Source organism: Spermophilus citellus (genome assembly GCF_964194105.1).
Source record: "Spermophilus citellus genome assembly, chromosome: 6".
Classification (NCBI taxonomy): Eukaryota; Metazoa; Chordata; class Mammalia; order Rodentia; family Sciuridae; genus Spermophilus; species Spermophilus citellus.
The window spans coordinates 15103804-15123077 of NC_138187.1; the positions used below are offsets into that span (position 1 = coordinate 15103804).

General features: G+C 35.8%; 1 protein-coding gene across 1 annotated transcript in view; it reads left to right on the plus strand.

The window, feature by feature from the left end:
* LOC308652313 (phospholipid-transporting ATPase ABCA3-like) overlaps positions 1-19274 on the plus strand; it is a gene marked incomplete at both ends in the record, with an annotated part of 136600 nt that overhangs the window by 74091 nt on the left and 43235 nt on the right. Inside the window, one exon of the mRNA XM_081300060.1 lies at positions 2554-2704. Within this exon, the coding sequence (XP_081156186.1) occupies positions 2554-2704 (151 nt within the window). The remainder of the gene's footprint in view (positions 1-2553; positions 2705-19274) is intronic.

The following is a 19274-nucleotide window of genomic DNA, read 5'->3' on the forward strand; positions in this document are numbered from 1 at the left end:
TCTTGTTTAATTCCACAATTATGAATTTCCAGTTTTCTTTCCATTATTGATTTCTGACCTTATCCTGTTTTGCTCTAAAAGGATGACTTATATGCTTTCTAAAAAAGTATCTACCTTTTAAAATCTATCAAGATTTGATTTTTACAGGGGGTATTGAAGTCTTTATTATCATATGTCTTTGTATTTTTCCATTTATGGAAATTTTTGCTCCATGTTTTGAGGATATATTATTAAATATGTAGATACTCGTAGCTATTATATCTCCTTGCTATATTGCTATATTGAATCTTTTGTTAATATGTATGTTCTTCTTTGTCTCTTGTAACCTTTTCAATTTAAACTACTTTATAGTATTAGTACAGCCACATCAGTTTGTTGTTGTTGGTTTTTTTTTTTTTTGGTTTGTTTCAATTTGCACAGATTAGATTCTTATATCCTTTCTTTTTTTAATATTTTGTTTTAGTTGTAGTTTTTAACCTATTTGTGTCTTTGAACGAAACTGAGTCTCTCTCTTTTTATTTTTTTCCTAGCTTCTACCTATGAAAGAAAACATATTATACTTTCTCTCTGCATCTGACTTATTTCACTCAAAATAATGCTCTACTCTAAAAGACCTTTGCTGCCCAGAACTCAAGAGATGCTATTAGTAAAGAACCTGTACTTTGCCTTTTTGCAATTTTTGTCTGAATTAAGCAAAAGAACCCTCTGTCATGGTAACAGGTATTTTTATCTAAAGGATTTTGTGTTCTTTCCTGAACACAACTGAGTTTCTTGAAGACCATTTTAATCCCTTCAAGGCCTCATTTTAACCACCAATAATTCAGTTCTACTACTGAAACATAAACCCTCTGGAGTCTTCATTAAATGTCCGTGATTCTCTAACAGAATAAACACTGATACTGTCTTAACTATGTGAACTCTGGTCTTATGTGAACAACTGGAGGAGAAAAGAGGAAAGCCAGTTACATGGAGTTCCTGCTTTTATTTATATTGCCTGGTAGTCAGCAAAGAACCACAGGTGCTCCTGGGGAGATTTATATAGTTATTTCACTGCAGAGCTCCCCACTCCAATCATCTCAACTTTTAGCTTACTCATCCTGCCCACACTTTGATCTCTATCTTCTCAATTCAGCAGAGACTATTAGAATCTGTTTTCATTCCCATTTTCTGTACTTCCATTAAGAAATTGCCTTTAAGCATCTGTTCTTTCACAGTGATGATTGCCCTCAGTTACCTCTTGTCCAGTGTCTGAAAACTGTTGTTTCACATGTTTTTCCAGTTTTCTTATTTATGATGGGAGTTCACTGAGATCCTACTAATATTATCAAGGCCATGAACTAATTTCAGTTTCATTTATTATGGATATTTCTGATGAATATATAATTTTTAAAAATATTTTTCTTGTTGTAGATGGACACAGTACCTTTATTTATTTTTATATGGTGCTGAGGATTGAATCTAGTGCCTCATATGTGCTAGGCAAGTGCTTTACCACTGAACTACAACCCAACCCCAGATATGTAGTTTTGGACAAACTTTTAAAAGGGTATTAAATATGTCATTCTACAATAGAAACATAGCACCTGACTTCTGTTATTTCTACTGAAGAATTCATTCTTATTATTCATCCCTTATTAATTTGTCTTTTATCCTCTGGCTGCTTTTAAAATCTCTTTGTTTTTTTTTCCTGGAATTTTATTCTGCTACACTTGTGTGAAGTTTTCTTGTTATTTAAAGAACTTGGGATTTCCCTGAGCCTCTTAGGTGTTTGGATTGATGTTTTTCATATTTTTTTTACAAAAGTTATCCCTATTATCTCTTTATATTTCTTCTTCTAGGATTTGTTTCTCACGTTGGACCTTTTTGATTGGATTCTGTGTTCTCGTCCACTTTATTTTCTTTTTGTATTTGTTGTTTCAGTTTGGATCATTTTAAATTACATGTTTCTGGTTTATTGATTCTTTTCCTCTCTCCAGTCTGTTAAGATTATTGAATAAATTCTTTATTCATGATATATTTATTCTAGTGCATACTGCTGGCTATTTTGTATAATTTTACTTAGTCTACAAAAATTGTGCTCTAGAGGAATTTTTTTCACTAACCCACCCCCACCTGTAGCTTCTCAAATGCCAGAGATGTATACCTAAGTACTTGAAGAAGTACTTTGTAAAGATTTCTCAGATTTCTGAAAGAAAGAATTTTTATCTGATTTATTTACTGCCTAGCATATAATTATCATGCACTCAATAAATATTTGTTTAATGATTATTAATCTTATCATATCAGATTTCAGTGTCCAGAGGAAGAGAAGTCAATTAATAGACTTTTCAACCTATCTCTGCTGGGTCTTGTTATACAACTAAGGTCATTTATCAGTCCCTAACAAAACCAATTAATTTATAAGACAAGTATTTACTAGGCAAATGTAGTCAAATGATTTGTGACATACTCTGTCTTCTAGCTCATGGAAACCATGAAAGCTAGATATAATCTCACAAGAATATGGAAAATACAAAATTGTTTTATTTGTTCCTCTATATGATTTTTTTTCAGGTGTGGGATACCACATTGTTATGGTAAAGGAACCTCACTGCAGTGTTGAAGAAATCTCAGAATTGATTCATGATCATGCACCAACAGCAACTTTGGAGAGCAATGCTGGAACTGAGTTATCATTTGTTCTACCCAAAGAATTCACTCACAGGTATGAATCTACAGATTAATTTTTAAATAGCCAGAAATTACTTTTCTTGGTTTCTCTGGACTTAACAAGTATAGTTTATTGAAGAAAACAAACTCCTACATACTGTCACTTGCACTGAAGAGAAAAATGTCACCTAACTATGATAGCTTCCTGGAATTAACTGGTGATGATGGGTGGTATACTCCTAGTTAATGGAATGAATAGAAATATTAACATAATGAGAAAAAATACAATGGCTTAAGTTGTGGTTCTTGGAACCAAGATAACAATAATCCAGTGGAAACAGGCAGTTGAAATGTACCAGTAACCAAGTTTTTCATGAAAGGGAGTCACGAAGAATAAGAACTCTATCTGGGATGACCATACTTAAAAGAAGAAATGGAAATTAAGAATATTTATCAATGACATTTCAGGATCTGATATTCTTATCTTTTTTGTTATATTCAAGTAATAACTTGCTTTGATATTCCATAGATCAAGCCAGTGGTAATATTCAGGAAAAGGGGAAATGAATGTGTCATAAAGGAAAAAGAAAAGAAAGAGGAACTGCCTCATTATTTATAGTGAACCAAAAAGTTCTTGAGAAGCAGCAGCATGGAGCAATATTGTGAAGCATTAAAGTGGAATCAAGACCCTAGTCATAGCTATAGTAAAGGAATGAAATAAAAAAAGAGAATTTGAAATAAAATTCTAGATATGTGTCTTTAGAGAAACACAGTAGTTGACTTATCCAGCAAAGATGGGAGCCAAGTTTTATATTGGCACCTTAGCCAAATGTTGTAGTTTTGATCCATCTAGAGCTGCATAATCTGTCTGAAGGACATGCACAGATAAAGTGATTTGCTAAAGATTACCATACTATCTGCCTGTACTGACTCATGGACGAAATTGACATCCTCAGAAGAGATCAGACACACTCTGTTAAGATTACATCAAACCAGGAAATGGAAGGATCTGGAAGCAAATAATGTTGTACCATAACTTATTACTAATAAGTTGAAACAGTGGTTAAATTCTTAATGATTTCCATTCAACTAAAATTTTAACAGTAGTCAAACACTTATATTTTAACAGACATATTTCTGATCAGCTGACAGTAATCAAACATTTACATTTTAACAGACATATTTCTGATATGAATTTATTTGGCTGAATAAATAACATGGAAAAGAAAAAAATCACACATACCTGTATTCCAATTCACAAGGAAAGTATTCTTGAAGACTTAAAACTATGTTGTAACTTTACACAATGGTTTTGCACAATGCTAAGACTTGCTAGAATGAAACTTAAGTTTACAACATAGCTATGGCATGATATGCAGCACTTCAAAGGTATAGGTAAGAGAAAGGTCAGAATTGTGCTATATATCAGGGAATATTTATGTGATTAAACTCTTTGAGCTATAAGGTAGAAACGTACATACAGGAAAAATAATGTGTATCAGTTAATGTTAAAACTCTTGCAAGCTCAAAGGAACAATTGCATAATTTATTACTGATACAAGATTTAATCAAGATTATGTAGTAAAGGGAATAATTCAAGTATAGACATATATGTTTTATTTACCTCAAAGCACTCTTCTGACATGTTATAGACTTTTCTTGCCTATGATTACCCATCCTAGGAAGATGAAAGAAATGAGGAAAAAAAACTGCTATTCTAAATCTAATGCTTGGTCGAAGGAGGAAAATATCAGACTTCTTTACCCACATTTTTATTGCTTCATTTTAACTATAAATAATGTTTGGATCTATTGTCATGTCTTCATACATAAACACTACATAACAATATAATTTATCCAATATCATCTCTTAGTATTTTCCTTTCCTTTCCCTCCCCTTCTCCCTCCTTGCCTTCCTCCTCTCTACTTTGATTTTCATGAGGTCTCCCCACACCTTTCTTTTCCTTTTTCCTCTCTAGCTTCCACATAAGAAAGAAAACATATGACCCTTGACCATCTGAGTTTAGCTTATTTTGCTTAATAAAATGGTCTCTAGTTCCATTCATTTTCCTGAAAATGACATAATTTTATTTTTCTTTATGGCTGAATAAAACTTTATAGTATATATATGCCACATTTTTTATCCATTAATCTGTATATGGACACCTCAGCTGGTTCCATAGTTTTGCTATTGTGAATTGTGCTACTATAAACATAAGTATGTATGTATCACTATAGTATAATGATTTTAATTCTTTAGGATAAATGCCAAGTAGTATAGTTGGGTCTTTTGGGGGTTCCATGTCTAGTCTTTTGAAGAACTTTCATATTGATTTCCATACTGGTTGTACTAATTTACAAATCTACCAATATTGTTTATATTCTTTATGGCCACTCTCAGTGTAGTTTAAATTTGCATTTCCCTAATTGTTAATGATGTTGAACTTTTTATTTATATTTGTTGGCAATTTGTATTTCTTTTGAGAAATGTTTGTTTAGTTTATTTTCCCATTTATTAATTGGGCTCTTTGGGGTATTTTGGTGTTAGGTTTTTTGAGTTCTTTATTTATTCTGGATATTAATCTTCTGTCATAAGAATAGCAAGCAAAGACTTTCTCCCATTCTGTAGTTTCTTGTATATATAGAAAATAGAATGATATCTAAAATCTAGTAAACACAAAGGCAAAACAGGAAGATATAGAATATGACTAAGTTAAATATCCCAATGTGTTGTTAAAACTTCTACTCAACATAGTACTGGAATTTCTAGCAAGAAAATTAGGCAAGAGAACAAAATAAGAGGCATCCAAAATGTGAGTAAAAAACAAAATTATCTTTGTTTGCAAATGAAATGATCTTATAGAACACCCTAGGTCCACAAAAAAGTTAGAACTTACTAAAAGTTGCCGAATGTAAAATCAATATATAAATATCAGTAGTTATTGAGTTTTACATTGTGATCCTATGTCAATGCATTGTGTATAAATGTTTTTTCCTATTGTGTAGGCTTCTCTTTACTCTGTTGTTTTCCTTTACTGTACAGCAACTTTTTAGTTTAATCTCATTTGTTTATTTTTCCTTTTATTGCTTTATCTTTTGAGGTATTATCCAAGAAAAGAAAATTGTTGTCTAGATCAACATCATGAAGCATTTTGCCTATTTTCTTTTTTTTTTTTTTTTAGCCTATTTTCTTTTTAAGTTTCACAGTTCTGGGTCTTTACATTGAAGTTTTCAATCCTTTTTGATTGTCAAATGGCAGAGGAAGGGAGAGATTTTAAAAGGTTATACAGAGTACCAGGTTACAAATAGTAGGAATAAATTTTAGTGTCCAATTTTTGCCACTGGTGAGAGAGAGGGAGGTCTGTTTTATTCTACTTCATGTAGATAGCTAATTTTTCAAATATCTTAATAGCAAAACAAAACAAAACAAAAAATAAAGTGGACAAATATTTGAACACCATTTCCCAAAAGAAGACATACAAATGGCTAACAGGAACATGAAAAAACTGCTCAACACCACTATGAACTGGGGGATACAAAATCAAAACCACAATGAGATACTACCTTACACTTGTTAGAATAGCTGCTATCAACAAATAACAAAGACTTGCAATGCTATGGAGAAAGAAGAATTCCTATATACTGTGAGAAGGTATATTAGTACATCTATGATAGATAACAGTATACAAATATATCCTGAAAACACACAGGGATGTATATACAGAGATAGCTGTAAGAACTCTCCCAATCTTTTTTTTTTATCCATTTGACACTAAGGCCAAAACAATGGAGTTAAAAACTATACACAAAAAATTATAAATGCTGCTGAAGGAAACCGAAAAATATACTAATGGAGAGATTATCTCATGTTCAGAGATTAGAAGAATTCATACTGTTAAAATAGAACTATATGATTTAACAAACTCACTGTTGGGTATGTATCCAAAGAAAATGAAATTAGTATATATCAAAGAGTTATTTAATTTCCATGTTTATCACAGTACTGACCAGCCAAGTTAGGAAATCAACCTAAGTGTCCATTGACCAATAAAATGGATAGACAAAAGATAGTATATTTGTACAATATACTAATACTGTTCAACTGTAGTCATTTTCGAAAATGTAAAAGAGCTGAGAAAACATTATGTTAAGTGAAATAATTCAGGCAAGGAAGGACAATTATGTCGTGATCTCAGTCATTTATAGAATCTAAAAAAATTAATCTGATAGAAGTAGAGAGTTAGAAGAGTGATAACTGGAGGCTGGAAAAGGCAGAGGAAGGGAGAGATTTTAAAAAGTTATACAGAGTACCAGGTTACAAATAGTATGAATAAATTTTAGTGTCCAATTGAACATTTACAATCATGTATATTTCAAAAATACAAGAGAGGAATTCGAATGTTATCACCACAAAGGATAAATACATGAAGATTAAATAATTTACTTTTGAATGAGGAATGGGATTTAGAAGAAGTCAGGAGAAATTTTTAAAAATTTAAAAATGAGAACAGATACAACATGTCAAAATATCAGGTAGAGTATGAAATCAGTTATAAGAGGAAACATTGTAGCATTAGCTATCTACATGTAAAAAATAGACCCTGTAGCAACAAATCCCATCACCATGTATAATTATAATGCACTACTTAAAAAATACTGTGAGGGCTGGGTTTGTGGCTCAGTGGTTAGAGCGCTTGCCTAGCACATGTGAGGCACTGGGTTCATTCCCCAGCACCACATAAAAAACAAACATAATAAAGATATTGTATCCTTCTACAATTAAAAATATTTTTAAAAATACTGTCAAGTTTTTTTAACTGAGCCTTTGAAAAAATCCAGAAGACATTCAGAGAGAGGAAATAGCATTCAATAGAAATGATTTCTTTGGGCCTGGTGCAGTGGTGCATGCCTGTAATCCTAGTGGCTGGGGAGGCTGAGACATGAAGATTGTGAGTTCAAAGACAGCCTCAGCAAAAGTGAGTCAGTAAGCAACTCAGTGAGACCCTATCTCTAAATAAAATACAAAATAAGGCTGAGGTTGTGGCTCAGTGGCCGAGTGCCCCTGAGGTTCAATCCCTGGTACCCCCCCAGACACCCCCTGAAAAAAAAGATTCCTTGGGGAAAAAATTTTCAAAGAAATAATCTAATGTTACAACTCAAGGCCATAGAAAAAAAAGAACAAATTAATTCCCAAATGAGTAGAATACTGAAGATCATTAAGATCAGAGCTAAAAGCAATGAAATTGAGACTTTAAAAATACCAATGATCGGGCTAGGGATGTGGCCCAAGCGGTAGTGCGCTCACCTGGTGTGCTTGCCGCCTGGGTTTGATCCTCAGCACCACATACAAATAAACATGTTGTGTCCACCGAAAACTAAAAATTAAATATGAAAATTCTCTCTCTCTCTCTCTTTAAAAAAATACGAATGATCAATGCAACAAAGAGTTGCTTCTTTGAAAAGATAAACAAGATTGATAAATCCTTAGCCAAACTAACTAAAATAAAGAGAAGACCCAAATAACAATAATTAGAAATGAAAAAGGAGTGATTGCCACAGACACTACTGAAATCCAGAGGATCATTGGAAACTATTTTTAAAAGAAAAATTAGACCTAAATCTTCATCATGTCAGCTTAGGACCTGACTTCTTTAACAAGACTTCTAAAGTACAAGAAGTAAAATTAAGAATCAATAAATGGGATGTATTCAAACTAAAAAGCTTTTTCTCAGTAAAGGAAACAATCAATAACATGAAGAGAGAGCCTGCAAAATGGGGGGAAATCTTTACCACATGTACCTTGGGTAGAGCATTAATTTCCAGGATATATAAATAAGTCAGAAAACTTAACACCAAAAAAGTAACCCAATCAAAAAATGGGCTAAGGAACTAAACAGACACTTCACAGAAGAATAAATACAATTTATGAACAAACATGAAAAAATGGTCCTTATCTCTAGCAATTAGAGAAACGCAAAACAAAACTATCTAAGATTTCTGACTCCAGTCAGAATGGCAGCTATCATTAAGACAAACAACAATAAGTGTTGGCAAGGATGTGGGGGGAAAGGTACACTCATACATTGCTGGTGGGACTGCAAATTGGAACAGCGACTATGGGAAGCAGTATGGAGATTCCTTAGAAAACTTGGAATGGAACCACCATTCAACCCAGCTATCCCACTTACTTAAAATCATACCCACAGGACTTAAAATCAGCATACTACAGTAATGCAGCCACATGAGTGTTTATAGCAGCTCAATTTAAAATAGCTAAGCTCTGGAGCCAATCTAGAAGACCCTAACAGATAAATGTATAAAGAAAATGTAGTACATATACACAATGAAATATTACTCAGCCTTAAAAAAGAACTAAATTATTGAATTTGCAGGTAAATGAATGGAACTAGAGAATATCATGCTAAGTGAATAATCTAATCCCCCAAACCAAAGGCCAAATGTTTTCTCTGATAAGCAGATGCTGATCCATAGGGGGGTGGTGGAGGGAGGATAAAGGAACTTTGAATTGTGCAGAGGGGAGTTAGGGGAGGGGTGGGATGGTGGGGATGCAAAGGATGGTAGAGTGAGACAGATATTACTACCTATATACATGTATGATTACTCTACTAGTGTGAGTCATCACCATGTGCAGCCAGATGAATGAGAAATTATGCTCCATTTTTATACAATATGTCAAAATACATTATACTGTCATGTATAACTAATTAGAACAAATTTTAAAAGAATAAAATTTAAAAAATTCACATGGATATTTCATCTCACTCCAGTTAAAATAGAAATCACCAAGAGTACAATTAATAATAGATGCTTGTGAGGATGTGGGGGAAAGGTACACTCATACATTGTTGGTGGGACTACAAATTAGTAAAATCACTCTGGAAAACAGTATGGAGATTCCTCAAAAAACTAGAATTGGAACCACCATGTGACCCAGCTATCCTATTTCTTGGTATTTATCCAAAAGATCTTAAATTAGCGTACTCTAGTGATACAAGCATATCAATATTTATAGTAGCACAAATTCACAGTAACCAAATTATGAAGCCAGCTTAAGTGCCTGTCAGCAGATGAACGAATGAAGAAAATGTGTGTGTATGTGTGTATGTGTGTGTGTGTGTGTGTGTGTGTGTGTATACCAAGTTTTATTCAGCCATAAAGAAGAATGAAATTATGGCATTTGCTGGTAGGTGGATGGAAGTGGAGAACATCATGCTAACTGAAATAAGCCAGGATCAGAAAGTCAAGGGTCAAATATTTTTTTTCATGTACAGAAGCTAGAGCAAAATAAGGGGGGAAAGTGATACTCTTGAAAGCAGAAGGGAAATCAGTAGAGTAGAGGAAGAAGATTGAGGGAGAAGGAAGAGGGATAGGAAAAAAATGAACTTTGTGATGAAATTTACCAAATTATTCTATGTAAATATATAACTATACCACAGTGAATCCCACCTTCATGTGTATCTATAAAGTATCAGTTTAGAAAAAAGAATGCCAATAAAGTAGAGGAAGGGGAGCAAGGAATGGAAGAAAGGGGAGAAAAGTGGAAATACTGGGGACTGAAATGAAGCAAAGTATGTTCAGTGCACATCATATATAGTAATCATATTGGGTCAGAATGCACCCCACTGTTATGTATGACTTTAACACACTAATAAAAAACCTTTTCAAATTAATTTTAAATTTTTATGTTGAACAAAAAACATTTAAAAATTCAAGATAATGAATATGCTAACTGCTTAAATTTGATCATTATGCACTGTGTACATGTTTTTAAACACTACACTATACCCCCAAAATATGTACATTATGCAACAACATAATTTTTAAATCAAAAATTAATAGTGTATAGAAATGCACACTAATGTAATATATAGAAATTTACACTATATTAAAAAAACAAGAAAACAATCCAATTTAAAATAGGTACCAAAAAATAAAATAGGAATAAATTAAGTCATGGAGAGTTAAAGACCTTTACACTGAAAATTATAGAACACTGATGAATACACAAATAAATGTATAGATATTATATGTTTATAGATGGGAAGAATTAATATTGTTAAAATGTTCACAACTACCCAAAGCAACCTACAGATTTAATGCAGTCCCTATCAAAATACAAGTGACATTCTTTATATTTTTTAAATACCAAAATTTGTATGGAGCTACAAAAGAATCTCAAATAAATAGAACAAAGCTGGAAGTATCACAACACCTGACTTCATAATATACTGTAAAACTAATACACAAAACAGTATGATATGGCTAAAAAAAGATGTATAGACCCATGAAATAATAGAGGACCGATGATGTAGCCAACTTATTTTCAACAAAGACACCAAGATATATAGCTGAGAAAGGACAGTCTCTTCAGTAAAGGGTGTTTTAAAAACTGTGTGTCAACATTTGAAAGAATGAAATTATGTACTTGTTTCATACCATATTCAAAATCTAAATGGATTAGGGATTTAAACATAAAACATAAAATTATGAACCTAATAGAGGAAAATAGGAGGAAAGGTCTATGGCATTCATTTGAGCAAAGATCTTTTGGAGATGACCTCAAAAGAACAGACAAAAAAACAGAAATATACATGGCATTTCATCAAACTAAAAGTTTTTGCACAGCAAATGAAAACAACTACAGAAAGACAACCTACAGAATGGGAGAAAAAGAAATTCAGACTGCACATCTGATAAGGAGTTAATATCCAAAATATATAAGAAACATAACTCAAATTCAAGAAGCAACCTGATTTTTTTAAATGGGCAAAAGACCTTAATAGACATTTCTCAAGACATACAGCTGGGTGTGGTGGCACATGCCTGTGATTTCAAAAGGCTAATGCAGTAGGATCTCAAACACAGGGTTGGAGATATAATTACGTACCTTGGTGATGGAGTGCTTGCCTAACATATGTAAGGACATGGATGGGTTCAATCCCCAGTGCCATAATAAAAGGGAAGACAATAAAAATGCCAAGATGTATATGAAGAAATATTCAGCATCACTTAATTCCAGGGGGATACAAATTAAAAGCCATAATTATCAAAGAGACAAATTATAAGTGTTGGCAAAGATGTGAAGGAAATGGAACCCTTATACACTGTGGAGTAAGAATGTAAATTAGTACAGCCATTTTGGAAGACAGTGTAGAGATTCCTCAAAGAAAAAAAACTGAATATAGTATCACCATGTGAGATATTTATCCTACTTATTATATATCCAAAGGAAAAGAAATCAGTATGTTGAAGAGATATTAGCACTCCCCGATATTGCAGCCCTATTCACAGTAGTCAAGATATGGAATCAACCTAAATGGCCATTGACAAATAAATGGATTAAGAAACATGGCATATAAGCCAATGGGATACTATTTGACCACAAAAGGAATGAAATCCTGTCACGGGATGAACTAAAGGGACATTGTGTTAAATGAAATAAGCCAGGCACAGATATGCATGATTGATCTCACTCGTGGAATCTAAAATTATATCTCATAGAAACAGAGAAGAGACTGGGGCATTTGGATTCAGGAATTCAGAAGATGTTGGTCAGGGGATACAAAATTACAGTTAATGTGGGGGGAGGGAAGATGGCAGCGAAGGGAGTGCATCACCCCCGTGTACCGCATCACTGTTCGGGAGAATGATGAGTTAGAACAGCTAAAAACTATCTTGTTAGGAATTTCTAGCAAAACTGGGGTGCTCCAAAACCTAGTGGAAGGATTTTCATCGCATGAGGATCAGCTACAGGGGCTCAAACGTGAGCAATTTGTCAGCAAGGAGGGTCACGCTGCTTATTCAGCAAATCTCCCCGTGGCTAGAATCTGCAGCACGCGCTGGGAAGCAATGAGATAGCAACCCAAAGATACAGCGCTGCAGATTCTGTGGGGTCCTACCAGCTGTGCAATCACTGTACACAGTGCTGAATTCTGGGTTTGAGACAGGGGAAGGAAGCGGTGCAGTTCGGTTCTCCTCACCGGTCAGACCACAGAGGAGGCCAGTGGCCACTATCTTGGAGAGCTGACGTCATCATCCCTGTTTTCAACTAATCGCAGCTCATTCAACTATAGAACAGGTAATTTCAGGCTGCCATTCACCTGCGTCTCGTAACAAATTACTCAGGCTCAATGCTAAAGAACCCGCGGAAACTGCTTCTTGGAGTCTGCTCCTATCAGAACATACACCGAGCCAGAGCGGCCAAATTCTGGCTCCCGGAACTGCTCTAGCCCAGGGCTAAAGAACCCGCGGAAACTGCTTCTCGGTCCGGATCCTGCTGAATACTGTGGAGGCCAGAGGGGCAGAGCAGAGCTGCTGCCCGCGCCCGGAACAGGCCTAGCGACCCGCCGATATGGTACCACCTCACCCCAACTGCAGTAGGGGCCGAGCAGAGCCACCGCCCGAGCCCGCAAGGTAGGCAGACCTGCGACCGACCGGAGGAACAGGCCCAGCGGCCTGCCGGCATGGTAGACACATCACCCCAATTGGAGTAGGGGCAGAGCAGAGCCGCCACCAGTGCCCGGACCAGGCCCAGAGGCCCGCTGGCGTGGTAGTCATGTCACTCCAATTGGAGTAGGGGCAGAGCAGAGCCGCCAGCCGTGCCCAGAATAGCCCAGCAGTCCGCCAGCGTGGTAGTCACGTCACCCCAATTGGAGTAGAGGCAGAGCAGAGCGGCTGCCCGCACCATGAACAGGCCCAGTGGCCCGCCGGTGTGGTAGTCACGTCACAACAATTGGAGTAGGGGTAGAGCAGAGCCGCTGCCCACGCACGGAACAGGCCCAGCGACCCGCCGGCGTGGAAGTCAAATCACCCCAATTGGAGTAGGGGCAGAGCAGAGCCGCCTACCATGCCTGCAAGGTAGGCAGACCTGTGACCGAACAGCAGAACAGGCTCAGGGCTCCGCGGGCATAATAGACACGTCACACCAACTGGAGGAGGTGCAGAGCAGAGCCGCCACCCGCGCCTACAAGGTAGGCAGACCTGCGACTGACAGGCAGAACAGACCCAGTGGCCCGCCAGCATGGTAGACAGATCACCCCAATAGGAGGAGGAGCAAAGCCGCTGCCCGCCCGGCAAGGGAGACTTTTCAGCTATACAAGAGCAATATAAATACATACAGGGAAAATTTCTAAAACACAACAGTTTCACCAAGCAGAAAGAAACACGAGCAGTATGAAACGACAAGGAAAGAAAGGACCACAAGCAATGCAGGTCAACTCAACTTTAGAAGAGGTAATAGCTGCAGCAGATGGAATGTCAGATAAAGAATTCAGGATATACATGCTTCAGATGATCTGGAGTCTCAAGGAAGACATTAGACAGCAAAATCAGACAAAGAAAGATCACTTCGACAATGAATTACATAAACAAATCCAAGAAGCAAAAGATCAACTATACAGGCAGATAGTGGTAATAAAAAACAAACAAACAGAAATCCTAGAAATGCAGGAAGCAATAAACCAACTTAAAAACTCAATTGAGAATACTACCAGCAGAGTAGAACACTTAGAAAATAGAACATCAGACAATGAAGACAAAGTATTTCAACTTGAAAAGAACATAGACAGCTCAGCAAGACTGTTAAGAAACCATGAGCAGAACATCCAAGAAATATGGGATAATATAAAGAGACCAAACTTAAGAGTCATTGGGATACAGGAAGGTATAGAGGTCCAAACCAAAGGAATGAGCAATCTATTCAATGAAATAATACAAGAAAACTTCCCAGACTTGAGAATGAGACAGAATCCCAAATCCAAGAAGCCTACAGGACGCCGAATGTGCAAAATCATAAGAGATCCAAACCTATACACATTTTAATGAAGATGCCCAGCATACAGAATAAGGAGAGAATTTTAAAAGCTACAAGAGAAAGGAAGCAGATTACATTTAGGGGTAAACCAATCAGGATAACAGCTGATCATTCAACACAGACTCTGAAAGCTAGAAGATCCTGGAATAACATATTTCAAACACTGAAAGAAAATGGGTTCCAACCAAGAATCGTGTATCCAGTGAAATTAAGCTTCAGGATGGAAGATGAAATTAAAACCTTCCACGATAAACAAAAGTTAAAAGAATTTGCAGCTAGAAAACCATCTCTTCAAAACATCCTTGGCAAAACATTACAGGAAGAGGAAATGGAAAATAACAATGAAAACCAACAGTGGGAGGTAGGACAGTAAAGGGGGGAAAAATAATCAAAGAGGAAAACAAACCATGTTTAGTAACATAAATAAACAAATATGGCTGGAAGAACAACCCATATCTCAATAATAACCCTAAATGTTAATGGCTTAAACTCACCAATTAAGAGACACAGGCTAGTAGAATGGATCACAAAACAAGACCCAACAATATGCTGCCTACAGGAGACGCATTTGATAGGAAAAGACATACATAGACTGAAGGTGAAAGGTTGGGAAAAATCATATCACTCATATGGACTTCGGAAACAAGCAGGAGTGTCCATACTCATATCAAATAAAATAGATTTCAAGCCAAAGTTAATCAAAAGGGATAAAGAGGGACACTACATTCTGCTCAAGGGAACCATACACCAACAAGACATAACAATCATAAATATATATGCCCCAAACAATGGTGCAGCTAGTCCATCAACCAAACTCTTCTCAAGTTCAAGAGTCTAATAGACCACCATACAATAATCATGGGAGACTTCAACACACCTCTCTCACCACTGGACAGATCTTCCAAACAAAAGTTGAATAAGGAAACTATAGAACTCGATAACACAATTAATAACCTAGACTTAATGGACATATATAGAATATACCACCCAACATCAAGCAGTTACACTTTTTTCTCAGCAGCACATGGATCCTTCTCAAAAATAGATCATATATTATGTCACAGGGCAACTCTTAGACAATATAAAGGAGTAGAGATAATACCATGCATCTTATCTGATCATAATGGAATTAAACTGAAAATCAACGATAAAAGAAGGAAGGAAAAATCATGCATCACTTGGAGAATGAACAATAGGTTACTGAAAGATCAGTGGGTTATAGAAGACATCAAGGAGGAAATTAAAAAATTCTTAGAGATAAATGAAAACACAGACACAACATATTGGAATTTATGGGACACATTGAAAGCAGTTCTAAGAGGAAAATTCATTGCTTGGAGTTCATTCCTTAAAAAAAGAAAAAACCAATAAATAAATGATCTCATACTACATCTCAAAATCCTAGAAAAAGAAGAGCAAAACAACAGCAAAAGAAGTAGGAGGCAAGAAATAATTAAAATCAGAGCTGAAATTAATGAAATCGAAACAAAAGAAACAATTGAAAAAATTGACAAAACTAAAAGTTGGTTCTTTGAAAAAATAAATAAAATCGACAGACCCTTAGCCATGCTAATGAAGAGAAGAAGAGAGAGAACTCAAATTACTAGCATATGGGATGAAAAAGGCAACATCACAACAGACACTTCAGAAATACAGAAGATAATCAGAAATTATTTTGAATCCTTATACTCCAATAAAATAGAAGATAGTGAAGGCATCGATAAATTTCTTAAGTCATATGATCTGCCCAGATTGAGTCAGGAGGATATAGACAACCTAAACAGACCAATATCAATTGAGGAAATAGAAGAAACCATCAAAAGACTACCAACTAAGAAAAGCCCAGGACCGGATGGGTATACAGCAGAGTTTTACAAAACCTTTAAAGAGGAACTAATACCAATACTTTTCAAGCTATTTCAGGAAATAGAAAAAGAGGGAGAACTTCCAAATTCATTCTACGAGGCCAACATCACCCTGATTCCTAAACCAGACAAAGACACTTCAAAGAAAGAAAACTACAGACCAATATCTCTAATGAACATAGATGCAAAAATCCTCAATAAAATTCTGGCGAATCGGATTGAAAAACATATCAAAAAAATTGTGCACCATGATCAAGTAGGATTCATCCCTGGGATGCAAGGCTGGTTCAATATACGGAAATCAATAAATGTTATTCACCACATCAATAGACTTAAAGATAAGAACCATATGATCATCTCGATAGATGCAGAGAAAGCATTCGACAAAGTACAGCATCCCTTTATGTTCAAAACATTAGAAAAACTAGGGATAACAGGAACTTACCTTGACATTGTAAAAGCTATCTATGCTAAGCCTCAGGCTAGCATCATTCTGAATGGACAAAAATTGAAGGCATTCCCTCTAAAATCCGGAACAAGACAGGGATGCCCTCTATCACCACTTCTATTCAATATAGTTCTGGAAACACTGGCCAGAGCAATTAGACAGACGAAAGAAATTAAAGGCATAAAAATAGGAAAAGAAGAACTTAAATTATCACTATTTGCAGATGACATGATTCTATACCTAGCAGACCTAAAAGGGTCTACAAAGAAACTACTAGAGCTAATAAATGAATTTAGCAAAGTGGCAGGATATAAAATCAACACGCATAAATCAAAGGCATTCCTGTATATCAGCAACAAATCCTCTGAAATGGAAATGAGGACAACCACTCCATTCACAATATCCTCAAAAAAAATAAAATACTTGGGAATCAACCTAACAAAAGAGGTGAAAGACTTATACAATGAAAACTACAGAACCCTAAAGAGAGAAATAGAAGAAGATCTTAGAAGATGGAAAAATATACCCTGTTCATGGATAGGCAGAACTAACATTATCAAAATGGCGATATTACCAAACGTTCTCTATAGGTTTAATGCAATGCCAATCAAAATCCCAACGGCATTTCTTGGAGAAATAGAGAAAGCAATCATGAAATTCATATGGAAAAATAAAAGACCCAGAATAGCAAAAACAATGCTAAGCAGGAAGTGTGAATCAGGCGGTATAGCGATACCAGGCTTCAAACTATACTACAGAGCAATAGTAACAAAAACAGCATGGTACTGATACCAAAACAGGTGGCTGGACCAATGGTACAGAATAGAGGACACAGAAACCAATCCACAAAACTACAACTATCTTATATTTGATAAAGGGGCTAAAAGCATGCAATGGAGGAAGGATAGCATCTTCAACAAATGGTGTTGGGAAAACTGGAAATCCATATGCAACAAAATGAAACTGAATCCCTTTCTCTCGCCATGCACAAAAGTTAACTCAAAATGGATCAAGGAGCTTGATATCAAATCAGAGACATGGCATCTGATAGAAGAAAAAGTTGGCTATGATCTACATATTGTGGGGTCAGGCTCCAAATTCCTCAATAGGATACCCATAGCACAAGAGTTAATAACTAAAATCAACAAATGGGACTTACTCAAACTAAAAAGTTTTTTCTCAGCAAAAGAAACAATAAAGAGGTAAATAGGGAGCCTACATCCTTGGAACAAACCTTTACTCCTCACACTTCAGATAGAGCCCTAATATCCAGAGTATACAAAGAACTCAAAAAACTAGACAATAAGTTAACAAATAACCCAATCAACAAATGGGCCAAGGGCCTGAACAGACACTTCTCAGAGGAGGACATACAATCAATCAACAAGTACATGAAAAAATGCTCACCATCTCTAGCAGTCAGAGAAATGCAAATCAAAACCACCCTAAGATACCATCTCACTCCAGTAAGATTGGCAGCCATTAGGAAGTCAAACAACAACAAGTGCTGGCGAGGATGTGGGGAAAAGGGTACACTTGTTCATTGTCGGTGGGACTGCAAATTGGTGCAGCCAATTTGGAAAGCAGTATGGAGATTTCTTGGAAAGCTGGGAATGGAACCACCATTTGACCCAGCTATTCCCCTTCTTGGTCTATTCCCTAAAGACCTAAAAAGAGCATGCTACAGGGACACTGCTACATCAATGTTCATAGCAGCACAATTCACAATAGCAAGACTGTGGAACCAACCTAGATGCCTTTCAATAGATGAATGGATAAAAAAAAATGTGGCATATATACACAATGGAGTATTACTCTGCATTAAAAAATGACAAAATCTTAGAATTGGAGGGAAATGGATGGCATTAGAGCAGATTATGCTAAGTGAAGCCAGCCAATCCCTAAAAAACAAATGCCAAATGTCTTCTTTGATATAAGGAGAGTAACTAAGAACAGAGTAGGGACGAAGAGCATGAGAAGAAGATTAACATTAAACAGGGATGACAGGTGGGAGGGAAAGCGAGGGAGAAGGGAAATTGCATGGAAATGGAAGGAGACCCTCAGGGCTATAAAAAATTACATACAAGAGGAAGTGATGGGAATGGGAAAAATAATACAAGGGGGAGAAATGAATTACAGTAGAGGGGGTAGAGAGAGAAGAGGGGAGGGGAGGGGAGGGGAGGGGGGATAGTAGAGGATAGGAAAGGCAGCAGAATACAACAGACACTAGTATGGCAATATGTCAATCAATGGAAGTGTAACTGATGTGATTCTGCAATCTGTATACGGGGTAGAAATGGGAGTTCATAACCCACTTGAATCAAAGTGTGAAATATGATATGTCAAGAACTATGTAATGTTTTGAACAACCAACAATAAAAAAAAGAAATTGTATTTACACAGTGCAAAATTTCTTTATGAACAATGCTGAATAAACAAATTTGTTTCAGAAAAAAATTACAGTTAATGTAACCTTAATA